At 40.5% G+C, this 13981-nt stretch overlaps 1 protein-coding gene across 1 annotated transcript in view; it reads right to left on the bottom strand.

Moving 5' to 3' along the window:
* The window catches only part of CIMAP3 (ciliary microtubule associated protein 3), a 165166-nt gene that overhangs the window by 107182 nt on the left and 44003 nt on the right, over positions 1-13981 (bottom strand). The window contains exon 2 of the mRNA XM_085615411.1: positions 7161-7303. Coding sequence (XP_085471537.1) covers positions 7161-7303 — 143 coding nt within the window. The remainder of the gene's footprint in view (positions 1-7160; positions 7304-13981) is intronic.

Below are 13981 nucleotides of genomic sequence, written 5' to 3'. Positions count from 1 at the left end.
ATGTCAGCTCACTCCATCAAAGGGGTTGGCATTCATGAGTGCAAAATTCATGACAGCCTTGGGAAAGTTGCTTCAACCACAGGAAAGAGTGGTTCATTTTTGACAATTGCTGTCTGCTCCCTTATCTCTTAAAGAAGCTCCAGCACGGAAATGATGGTGGTGCAGGAACATATGGCAGCCTTTGTTTTTATAGTCCAGTGGACAAAACTTTATCTTCATCCTCTTCTCTGGCATCTTCAGAAGCATTGGTACCCGGTGCTGTGACCCATGTACACTGTAGTTCCGGTTTCATAGGAGTTCAAATCTCAATTCCAGTGGTATGGTAAGAGAAAGGTGGTGTACCCGAAGCCCCAGTAAGTTCTGACCATGGATGCCACTTCAACAGGTTGGGAACAACTTTGGATCTTATCCACCTGTAGTAGTCACTAGCAAACACTTTCAGATACACCAATTGGAGGGAGCTCACTGAATTCATTGGGACATACTCCACTTCCGAATGTGGGTACTTCAGTGAAATGTGCTAAGGTCAGACAACACAGAGACTGTGACATATATCAATCATCAGGATAGAATCCAGTCAAGATCCCTGAGTTAGATGGCTTCCATACCGGGAATCATGATAATTTAAGAATAGTTTAGTTGAGCAGAGTATCTGCATCATTTTAGAATCTGTCTTTATCAAAGTTGACCTTTCACAGGTTGTGCAGGAGTTTTGGCACCCCTTATGTGGATTGGGTTGTTTCCAAGAATAACTCCCTGTTACCAAGATTCTGCTCTTAGTTACCAGAAAAAGGATCATGGGGATGGATGCACTACTGTCAAGTGACCAAAGAGGTTGTTGTTTGCTTTTCTTCAATTTCCTTTGATTTCAAGAACACTTGTGAAGATTCAGGAGGACAGTGCATAAGTAACAGTGGTGGCCCATTTTGGTCACAGAGGTCTTGGTTCCCACTTCTCAGTTCTCTGGCAGTTCCTTCTTCCATGGAGCCTTCCTCTATTTCCATCTGCTCTCAATCCATCCAGTCTTCCTCTTCTTCTGAAGATGTCCCTCGCGGTAAGGACATTGCGAGGCTAAAGTGGCAGAACAAGTCTTCAAGGGTTCTAGAAGATTATCAATCTTGAAATCTTATTGTAGACATTGGGCTTTTTTTTAAACATAAAAATGGTGCTCTACAGATATGGTATCCTGATTCTTGCTCTTTGATGTCTATCTTACAGTTTTGTTAAATATTTCCACATTAGTCTTTCACTATCTACTCTAAAAGCTCAATGGTTTGAAATTAAAGCATTCTGGAAGGTGATGTCTTAGTGTCATGTATGTTTAAAGGTTTCTCTATTTCTCAACCTCTTTCTTGCCCTACTGCGCCACCTTGGGAACACCCTTCAGTTTTGAAGTCTCGTCCGTTCTTTCCATTTGAAGCCTTAACTTCTGCAGATTTTACGTTTTTTCCTACGGAGTGGCTTTTTATTCAGTTTATGACTTAATTGAATTTCTAAATTAACATCAACCTCCCCGAGTGGGCCTTGATTATCTGATTTGGCTATTTTCCGCAATCAATTATTAGGATGAGAGGAGAATGGGAGAATTGCCTGCTTTATTTTATCAACCTCCTATTCTAAGATCTTAGAGGATGGCATAATTCTTTCCTTTAAAAGGCAACTCCTCTTTTCATTCCCCTCAGGAGATCATTCTTCATGATTTCTTTCATTATCCTTCCTCTGATCAAGGGAGGTTATTGCACAGTTTTGATGTTTAAAGAGCATTATCAATTTATTCCAACTGATGTAATTCATTCAGAAAATCTGCCAATTTGTTTGTGACCTTTATTAGAGGTACGAAGTCATCTAAATTGACTATTATATTAAAGAGATTATTTTGTTTCTTTACGTGGAAGGAGAAAAGTCAACACCAAAGTAGACATAGTCAGGGTGTGAGGAAGATGACCAACTTCTAAAGTACTTCGACAAACGAGTACTCCTAACGGCCAATATATTGACACAGATGTCTTGTGAATGACTGTTTACATTCAGGCACTGTACTATAAAAGCCATCTGCCTCAAAGGGCACTACAATCTTATTTGGAGACAAAAATCTAAATGTCACCTGTCGCCTGGGCTCTCTACCATATGGTTTCAAGGAATGGGGCTCCACAGATCAGGGAAACAGGTGATCGGTGAAATCCTGTTGTAGAAGGTTTACATGGCAACCCACAAAGTAGGAAAGGTAGATGGGACAGGGAAGGTACTGGTGCTGCTGAAGAGAAAAAATAGGTAAGAAGCCTCCCGACAATTCTCCTGCGATACATGTTGCTGCTGCTACTGAGATGAATTAGAGGAATGTAGAAACAGCCGCTTAGGTGAGAGAGCACTGCAGCAGCCGCCAAAGTGAGAGAGCACTGTGGCAGATTTACCAAAATACTACTGACCAGAGAACACCATTTCAGCCTGCTGTGGTGTACCCATAGTAGACTGGGACAGAAACGAGTTGATGACGTGTTATGTCCTTCTTAAGGCAGCCACTTTTCCCCACAGAACCATGCAGGAAAAGTGCTGCAAGCCCAGCACACTCTAGTAACGACTTAAAAGTCTGACACACTTAGCATTCACAGAACAATAAGTATTTAGGGGAAGGCACAAAGTAATGTACAGTCATTCTTGAAAATTCTGTATCTCACAGCTTGAAGGAGATTATTACACTATAATACACCTGCTAAACCGAATTCCAGGGGTAGGTACATGCCCCCATAACTGACAACGATCTATAAAGGTGTATCCTAGCCAGACTCGCCATTTGCTATATGCCTCTCTTTTACATTACAGATGGAAGTAAATAGATCCTCCTTACGGCTTCTATTTTCAAAGGTCCTGACTGGAGGGAAGAATAAGACTTAAAAGGCCCAACAAGCCCCTGATCAAATTAGGTTGCAGTCACATTAGAAATCACCTATTTTGGAACTGAAAGATATCAAAGTCTTGATAAATAAAGAGGAACAACAGCCCACAGAGATGAATAAAGAATTAAAATCTTTGCACAATGAGTTTGTTACTTTTAAAGCTCAACATGACAGGTAGGAAAAGTAGCTGGATGCCACTGAAACAAAAGTGCTATAGCAATGAACTCTAGAATCATAAAAAAAGAGAAGTTTATGAACTTGAAGACAGATATTGGCGACAATATATATATTTTTGGTGTCACAGAATTAGAAGGTGAATACATGATGACACGTCTGGCTACCTTCATACTGAAAATTCTAAATTTAGATTTCCAACTACCCACTGAATTCCAGAGAAACCATAGAATATGCTAAACAACCATTTGCAATGCAATAGGTCTTGCATTACTGAAAGTTTGAGACATTGGCGTTGCAAATAATAATGCAGCGCCTATAGCTCATACTTTCAGCAATGCGAGACCTAGTGCATGGCAAATGGTTGCATAGTGAGCCAGGAACCAGCATTGTATGTCCCAGTGCACTACTGCAAGCTGCTCCTAGAGCTCCCTAGTGAGCAAGGCACCAGCACTGCATGTCTAGGTGCAGTACCGCAAGCTGCTCCTAGAGGTTTCTAGTGAGCTAGGCACCAGCACTGCATGTCTGGGTGCAGTACCACAAGCTGCTCCTAGAGGTCCCTAGTGAGCATCATAAACTTGTGGTCACATATGGTAGTGCACCCTGCAGAAAATATGGTAAATCCACCATAACCATAATGCATTGCATGCAAGACAGTACAACAAGTACATTCCAATAGGAATGTCCACATATACAATTAGTAGCTTTGAAACGTGACAAAATAATTATTATATTAATTCCGGATTAGGTTGTACTCTATGTGGACCTGATGAAGGGAAATTTATAGAAGGTCTAATAGGAATGTGAGAAGTCCTAGCGAGTTAAGTAACCACTGCCAACCTGGTTTAGGACCAAGTGAGTGTCCTTTCTGAAGGCCTTTAAGAAAATAGTGCCTAGAGGCTGTAATTAAAGCCAACGGCGTAACATGGGTGTCCTCATGGGAGGTTACATGAAGAGACAAGGCGGTACTAAGGAGGGACTACTAAGCCTAATGACCAATGAAAAGCCACCATTTACAAAGGACAGGGACTGGAGCCAATTAAAAAGATGGGCGGAAAGTAGGCAGAGCTTTATGCCCATATCCTGAATACAGCATGTCTCAAAGAAACATTGCGAGCGCTGCCTAGGCGAGACCTAAAAAGGAATCAAACAAACAAATGCCTAGATCAATGACTGTCTGCCTTTTATGCCATCATCATGTACACTTAAGGATCCAGGCATTCAAGAATGCCCCTATAAATACAAACAACAGACATAGAGTCTCATTTGCAGTGGACTTTTTATAGGAAACAAATCTCCTTCTTAAAGCAATTCCTTTTATTATGCCCCATTATTAAGACAAAATAAATTAGGAATGGCCTGCTTGTTCCAGTAACTATGCTGGTGACTGTGCAAGGCAAAGCAAGAGAATTGTATGATCCAGTTGAACTAGAAATATTTTTTAGCCAATCTAGATCATGCTTTGATGGACAGTGAACTGATACCAATGCCTTAGAATTGGAAATATCTTACATTGGTGGCACTCAAAGAACATCCACTTAAAAAAAAGAAAACCTGGAAAGCTCACTCATATGCAGAGCTTGAAAACACCACAGATCTTTGAATTGGTGCTGGCCAAGATCTGCCTAATGAAAATGAATTCATCTTGTGCGCACTAGCTATTAAAGCTATGTAAAACTCTAATTCTTTTCAAGATTGGAAAGTTAGTTAATGGTTCCTATTGGACAATCCGACACCGGATGTTAAACAACTTTCTTACTACAACTATTACATTTTATATTAGTTCACATCTACTTTGAATGCCAATAAACGTTCCTTCTACAACTTAAGATCACCTCAGTGAGTTCAGTAGATGCCCCTATTGATGCCAACCTCTTCATGAAATGATTGAAAAGAAAACATATCTGCAGGGATGCTGTATTGATTCTAGATTTCATTCTTTATAAACACACTATCGATGGCTTCATAATTTTGTGGAGATACACTGATCAGTATGTGTTCAACTAAATTGGCCAGCTGCAGATTAAACATCCTAGTATTGACATTACAGCTAATATTCAAAATCAAAGTTTACTTTTCATTGATGTACAGATATCCCTTAAAGATCACTATATTTTTAACAACAGCTAAAATAATCTACTCCATCATGCTAGCTTTCACCAGGGGTCTCTTGAGAACAATTTAACACTGTCTCCACTAATGAGCCTCAAAGGAATCATGTCCAAACCTGAAGAATATCAGTAACAAAAGAGAGACACTTGCAACACATTTCTTGAAAGAGGGTACACAACACAAGCTCTTGAAGAAGGCAAAAATAAAATCATGGCCAAAAGCAAGATAAATTGTTACTTATGAGAAATAAGAGCTCCTCCATACCATATGTGCTTGGATCTGAACAATCCACTAATAGCACAAAGATCAAAACCAGCATCTTGACTAAAACAGAAACCTTAATTCAAAGGTGTGTTTTCCTTGATGTCAAAATGTACCTACCAAAGAAACATCAACCTAAAAAAAATGTTTGCAAAACAAAGCCAGGAAAACTGACAATACAAACCAAAAATGTGATTTAGTCCCTTTCCACAACTGCAGTCACGCAGTAATGCAACCGTTCTAAGGAGTTATTTAATTCCTCCGCAAATGGGTAAAAAATACAAATTACATGGTATATTTACCTGTGACACCACCAACTTAAGCTACATCTTGAAGTGTCAATGTGGAAACATATATGTAGGCAAACCAAACATAAGATTAAAACAGGTTATATTGACTCAAAAGCTTCACAATGAACAAGAACAAAAAACATCTGTGTCAAGATACCTTCATGAATATGGACACACAAATGAAATATCAGATAATTGAATGAATAGCCAAAAAGTGGCTGAGAGAATAACACATTTTTGCTGCAAATGGAACTATTGTGTACTAAACAAAAAGCAACCAGTATGCAAAGAGTTTGAATAATAGAATGGAAATGTTCTCTTTTGTGTAACATGCTTCTATCACTGTTGGAACCAAGTTGCTGAGGATTTCAAACCAGACACATGCGAGCCACAGACAACAACATCTGTTTAACTCTACCTGACCTATTGTCACACGTATAATAGTATCATTAGTGGGGGAAAATAACAGACACACACATTTGAAAGTTAACATGTGGGGCTGATGTACATTACATGAGTAAAAAGCAACATTAACAGATCTCATTCAAATAGCTGGCTCAGCACCAAACCTGGAGTTTGACTTGAGCTGAGGACGAAAAAATACAGTGCAACATAATCTGCTTTCTTTGTTTGTCCAAGAAGGTGCATACATGATTGACTCAATTGAGCCAGGAATGGTTCAACATGTCACACATTGGACTACTTGGTAGATATGGTGGATGTGCTTCAGCAGCTGATAGCCTAATGTGGTGCTGCAGCAAAGTAGGTGTAAAACTGAACTCTCTTTTAACGATACTTTAACTTTCTTTATACAAATAAAGCTTTCTTGCTGTCTCTGCCAGAGGAGCTCTCATCGTGTGTGGGGTAGTTTAAGAAGGAAGGTGATCTCATGCAGCCTTAAATTAGCAGGGTAGCAGTCGTATAACGTTTTGATTCCCCCACTCAGGTTAATGGATAATCAGCCTCTCAGAAGACCCCAAGGAAACCACAAAACTGCGAACCTACATCTTTTTGATGCCGAACATTTCTCTTAGAGTCTAACAAACTATACCCTTTTAACCTTCTGGAGAACTGTTAAAACTTACTGTTTCAGGGAAGTTGTGCTACTACCTTGCCGACCTTACATTGAACCACATTCACATGTAATTTGTTTTGAATTATGTGTGTAATAAATTAATTATATAAATACACCCTACCATCTTTATTTAGTTCTATATACCTTGCCCTTTTCGATCATGGGAACTATTAGTCCCTTCATGTTCCTAAACAGAGGTCTTTAAAATCGAACAGCATTTCCTGGTCACAAACAATGAAGGACTATGAATAAATTCCTCACCTGACCTATTCACCTAAGTGGCTCTCTTGTCTGATCCCTGACCCTTGTTTCCCACCAGAATACATCATATATGATGCTCTTTCATGGACTTACCTCCTCGTTTCGGTAGCTACCGGGTCCACACTGGGGATTCCCTCTGATGGGGGCCAGCTCATTGCCTAGTCGGTCTGGGGCACAGTTATACGGGAAAAGCTTCCGATCCTGAGAACTTCCAAATGAAATGTGCTTCACAGAGACTGTAATGACAAAAACACCACTGGTTATGGCGAGATGTACCTGGGAACACTCCAGATTTAACCATGAGAATCAAGTCCACACGTATTTCTTCACATAAGAGCTAAATAAGATCTGTCTTTCCTTTGTTGCAGAAATGCTAGAAAGCGCTTCATTCTTCTATATGAATATATGCCCTATAAATAATTTTATGGTAGGGGAATCAACACCAGTCCGCACTCACCTCACAAAAACTAGATAATGCTACCTCCCCAGCAAATCTCAGAGACATTAATAATCCCCAGTTCCCTTGGATGCATAGAGGGCAGAGAGGGTGTGTTCCACTATGTCCTCTCGGCCACAGACGTCCTTGATGACATAGAAATCTCCTATTCTCCAACATCACTGCCTGTACATAACCTCCTGTAGAACTATCACCATATTAACTAAAATCACACAGTGCAGGTCTATCATGATCCAAGTATTTGACAGGCCTACTGACAATAATAGCATTAACCTAAAACATAGGAAAAACTAAATATTTGTTTGGAATTAGTAAATCTGCTACTAACGTATTAAATATTGATTTGAGAGAATTTACAAGCTATCCGGGGTAGTCGTGCGGAGGTTACCCCATGGCTCTACCCCCATCTCCCCTACCCATGAGTTAAGACTTGTCAGCAGGTATCGTTTTGCTTCCGATGGTAGTTATCGTGCTTTGATCCACTTCCAAAGGCATCCTCACTTAGGACTAGCCTGCTCTCATTACACTCCTGCAGATGCTAAGGATGTTCAACTGTACCTGTTGATTAGGGAGTGGCATTATGATGTCCTGCTATATAGATTCTCAAAGTAATACCTTGCAGTTCCTGTTTGTCAGCACTGAACAGAACAATGGTTACCTTTGGAGTCATTTGTGAAACACTCAAGCGCATAAGTCAAATAAAAGAACAAAAAAGAACAAAAGCAACGATCAAGAGAAGAAACATCAAGAAAGTAAATGTACGGAGAAAAATAATGTTTGACAATAAGGTGCTACACACAAGGAACACTTATGATGGTGAGGTTTTCAGGTGTAATAAATATGCCGAAGGGAGTAACTGTAGATACAGCACATGAAAACAGGTGATAAGTTCCAAAGAGGCTGCTTAAAGAGGGCAGAAGGCTGCCCATTTGGTGTGGTTTTCGAAGTTTTGACCAGGTATCCTAGGAATTAGGAAGACACTCTAGATGCGCGATGATGAGTTTAAGCGCATGGATTATAACGAGGACAACACAAAGCAGCAGTGCACCTTTGAAGACAATAATTGTCTTGCGGGCTGGATAGTAAACTCTACAAATTCACTTTAGTGAACAAAGTTCAAATATGTTCTGATCACTTCTGTCACACCAGTATTTTCAGGTTACATATTCTGAATCTACTAAATCTAAAAAAATCCTTCAGCAATTCACATTAACAGTTTTTTTTAAAACACTGGAGTGAAAATTACTTACTGGAAATAATTAATGTTTACAAATCTCAATTAATCTCAGTAATACTCTAAACCAATCAATCCATGCCTCATTGAAGAGATACTGTATATAAATCTTGTAACACATTCAAATTATTTAAATTAACTACATGTTCAAAGAGTGAACCTGCTCCAAATAAGTGTCATCTGCAGTCAAAGCGACCTTTACAATCAACTGTCTGTCCAACACATACTAGAAAATTTTATAATACGTAAGTATTCTTGATTGATACTGTTGCACTCATTAGTACGCTATAGTATTACTCGTAATGCCTAACGTCACTGAGGGCCAAAGTTGAAGAGAATATGCATTGCATTTAATCAGGATGCGGCAAGTACAAGACAACATGTTCAACAGGCATCTTTTAGTTGACACTACCTTACAAAGCGGTAAACCAGATGTCCGTTTAATCCAAGTACACTGATTCTTTCCATTTGTTGACCAGAAGGTTACCTCATGCAATTTTGTGCTGAGAGGCAGCTTGAAAAGAGTTTTGTCAGTTCTCTATTTCACATTACATTACTGTTTAAATGGCAAATAGCTGTACCAGAATCATGTGGGTCAAAACAACCAACCACAATCCTCAGCCCAAACACAAGCCTGGCAAGTGCCTATGTCAACCCGCAGTGCTCCGCCGTACGTGAAGCAGAGCACAGCAGATCAGGCATTGAGAGGTGTGGCGGGGCGCCTGAAGCAGCGGTAGATCTGTCCAAAGCCTAAGTGCAGGGGGCCAAGGCTCATAGTGAGTGAAGTGGCCCGACCCGCAATCCCCATCTGCGGAATCGGCCCAGCCTGAGTGCAGCTTGCGGGTCGGCCAATCCCTGCTGGGTCTCTTGCCAGGCTGCCATCCCGCAAACTGCCTGTCAGCTCTGCCCCTACCAGGCTGTTAATTGTCTTGCCTTTTGCCACATTTAGCCATCCTTATCAGCTCACAAATTAATTTAATTTAAATGAAGCACGACAACTGGACAACAGGACAACCTAACAAATTGATAACCTGAAAACTGTGGTTACAGGCAGGTAGACAGCCAACATAGAGAAAGCCGAGCACCTCCCAACACCTAATACCCAACATAGAACTAACAGGGACAAGAAGCAGGTGGCTCCAGAGAGGAGAAAAAATGTGATCCGGCCGAATCAGGCAGACACCGGGCCAGAAGTCTAAAGGCATAAAGCAAGATGTCAAAAAACAGAATATAAAACAAACAATTAAGTCTGAAGACCCGGGTTATACTCAAAAGAGCCCTCTTATCACTCCAATCTTAACAATGTTCAGAAATACAGATAGAGACGGAAAAAGTAACTCAAGCTTGAGCTCTAGATTCTCCTTCCTCAAAGACCCCAGAGCCATAACTTACTCAATGCCAGGAGAGGTACCAGGTCTCTTGACGCTATTGGCCCCTCAGCGGTCAGTTCCCTGCGAAATTACAAAAGAAATGCAAAGGGACTCTATGCACATCACAAGGGATTCAAACGGCCTGGTGAATTCATTAAACTGCGACCTGGCAGGAACAAACTTGGTAATCCTAGAGGCAGCATTAAAGGGAAAACGGCATCAACAATGGGAAATTATTCTTAAACAATAGATGAAAAGATAAAGGGCTCAAATAACAACATAGACGATATATTAGAAAATAAGGTCGAAGCATTCGGTCCTTCCCAGTATGAGATAGAAGAGATGACTGGAGGAAAAAACACAAAAACAAAAACAGCGACAATGAATTCTTATACAAGCCAGGAAAATCCGACGTATTCCACCCCTAAGATTGCAACAACACTGGGTTAACACAAAGCTTAAAAATAGCAGCACAGGTTCATCAGTGCGATCAAGATGATTCAGAAGGACTGGATGCCTCAGGGCTGATAATACCTAGGCCTCCACCCAACAAGGATTCCTCACATGCCATTAATATTAAACCAGGAACACCGACCGGAGAAACGCTCAATGTCATTACACAAAATAATATGGACATACAAGAACCAAAAATAACAACAATTCCTCCCACTCCTCTCATGATATTAGCTACTTACTTAACCAAAATCAATTCACCAAACTAGAATGGAAATCACAATTAGCACAAGAGGAGACATCGTGGGACCAAAGTAGCTACCTGGATCTCTTTTAAACTTTATTACAAAGATTGCAGACATCAACAAAGGTTCTCCATATGCAATCAGACAAACTGGACATTCAAATTGAATTAATGAACATCACTGCCATACATATTGCCGGAATAAATACAAGACTGGACAATCTGAACAATTTAATAATAAGAGCATAATCTAAATATTCAGCCCAGTGCGCTTGTGGCTCGATAATCGACAAATTGAGTCTCCTACTAATGTTACTAGAACAGATAATAACATTAAATAAGTTAAAATCGGCAGCCAGGGAATACATTGCCATAGAGCATGACAAGCACACAGTTAACCCTGTGCAACATCCGCAATGCTCAGCAAAAAAAGATCAGAAGCAAATAAAAATACCATCCAAACCACAAGGAATACAAAATCGATTAAGCCCGGTACACCCAAAGGCCATACCCCAAGAGCCCATGCAAGAAGAATCAAGCTTAATAAACCTGGATGGAAATAAATAATTGAAGCAGACTCGAAGACAAAAAAAGCGTGAAAGAAAAGCAAGAAACAAAATGGCCCTACTAACAAAACAGCAGGCCGTCAAAGTAATCCCTATATTTAGCTCAACTAGGGTAAATAGGGTTGGGACAGACTTGACTAGTTTTATAACAAGCACGGCTGACCCCTCGAACGGATATCAAAAGGACGAGGAGGCGGAGTGTGACAGCCTAGCAGAAGCTTATCAGACCAAACAAAGGGGAACGGACACTACTACAGAAACGGGTGCTGAATGTGGGGAAAAAATACTTATACACACTAGGGAAAACCAGGAGGCAATACCATATTCTTGGGGAAGAACAAACAAAAGTCATGTACAAAAACAGAAATAGGAGACTTGGCCAGTCACATGACGGAAGCACGTTACAATGTCAACGAAAAGAGGGAAGGGGGACCAGGAGCTAGTTAATGGTCCAGTGTCCGTGCTCCATACTAACCATGAATACAACAAAGGGGGGACACTGTTCCAGGGAGAGTAGTGCAAAAAGTCACTGCCTCTGGTAGGAGGGGAAAGGGGGGAAGCACGTTAAAACCCCCGAACATAAAATTACAAAGCACCCAGCCTTACGGAAAAGACTGGAAGAGCAATGATCAGCCAGAAAAAATAGAACAGAAGGCACAAGTCTCTAACTCCCTAGTCCCAGAGGGCTCAGAAAATAAGGAAACAACAAGACAAGGGAGGCAAATAAACACCAAAGGCATTACAGAAGTTAATGAGTTAGAAATTGAGGGCCTAATATAACAAATGTTAAAAACGAGAGCCGAAAGGATCTGTCTTACGTACCTTATAACAGCAAAGGGGTGGTACCTTTATTGGAAAATCCTAGATCCCTCGCCCAAGTCAAAAATGGAGCAAGTATAAAAGAAGGCATACAGTTGAAACCATCATGGGTAAACACCCGAGAGAGCGAACTAGGAAACCCTGAAACAACAAGCAAAAATACAAAGGAGGCTAATCATATAAACTCGTCTTTATTAGAAACCCCAGCTTACAAAACCAGAAAGAGCAGTATGGCCTAATATGGAAACCTCAGATTTCAAATAAAAAAAACACAAGAAGCTAATAATAGCGGAAAACAAATATGAAGAGGTAATCCAGGGTACAAAGCAAGAGCAAAAACTAATGAAGGAGCAAATAGTTTTAGCACCAGAATATGAATCACAAAGACGGCATGATATACTAAACAGGGGTAACATATTAAAATTGTAAGCAGAAATCTCAGCTCTAAAACATTTAAATTCATCGAACCTTCTGGCCGTAGAATTTATTTTAAAAGAAAATCATACAAACAACGAACAAACGCTGACCACATGGCAGTCAGAAGAAGAAGTCCAGCTCATTATGAACTATAACTTACAATTTGAAGCTTGGGGCATTAAGCTGTGCTTACTTATTACACCACGCTACCCTGGCATCCTGTTTGCAAACTCTAACCATAATGTAAGTCATGGATCAGGACAAAAGAAAGACAACCAACAGGCGTACTTAGTTCTGCAGAGTGCAAAAGGTAGCAGTCTATCGGCCTCACAGAGGAGTGGGGTGCAGAAAGATCATAAAGCAGCTATAGAATTAGATCAAGACAAATAGAGCTGGCTGCCAGGCGCACTAAATGTAGATAAGAGTAACTAACCCGTGGAAAAGCTGTCCGACAAATTAAACAAGGGAAACATTCACCTCCTTTCATGGAATATGGCTGGAGCAAAAACATGGCTAAAAGAAGGCTGCCTCCTTCAAAACTGGGAAACATACGACATAATAGCTCTTCAGGAGACATGCCATTGGACGACTTACTCCTGGCTGGGTATATACATTATGCGCCTCACCTGCAGTCAAAACAAAGAAATATGTCCGGTCGAAAGGGGGCTTGGCAGTCTACGTTTTCACAGCATTAAACATCGAATCGGATCAGATAGTCTCTCCGGGACTCAACATGCAAATAATTAAACTTCACACATCGCCGACAAATCAAAAACAGTTCTGCTGATCAACACGTATGCACATCCGAAAGCAAGAAAATAAAAGTCCACAACACCCAGTTAATCGCCACAATTACAGACATAAGGTGTACAAATCCCTTATGGGACATAGTGCTTACAGGGGCCTTTAACTCCAATCTAATGTACACCCCAGACAAAGATGAGAAGGTAGCAGCTGATAATATACAATGGAACGTCCCACCTCAATACCAGCTACAGATGACACGCCCAGATCACGCAGGCCAACAACTGGTAAAAACTTTAGAGTTTCTGGGATTGAGAGTAATAAACGGCAGAACTACAGACGACTCTCTGCCTAAATACACATTCCATGGAGGAAAGACGCGATCCAGACTGGACTACAGAGCCCTCTCATTATCAATGATGCCATTACTATCCCATTGTTTGATAGAGTATACAATTAGGAGTGACCACTCTTATCAACATAGCCATTTAACACCATTATAGAGGGAAGCATCCATACAATTGATCTTAAACGTCTAAAATGGTCAAACAAAATTATAAAAGCATTCCAAAACAAATTAAAGGGGCTAATAACGGAAAGTGAAAACGAG

This window comes from Triturus cristatus, chromosome 1_1 (genome assembly GCF_964204655.1).
Source record: "Triturus cristatus chromosome 1_1, aTriCri1.1, whole genome shotgun sequence".
Taxonomy (NCBI): Eukaryota; Metazoa; Chordata; class Amphibia; order Caudata; family Salamandridae; genus Triturus; species Triturus cristatus.
The sequence above is the reverse complement of the archived record's forward strand: the minus strand, read 5'-3'. Positions and strand labels throughout refer to the sequence as shown.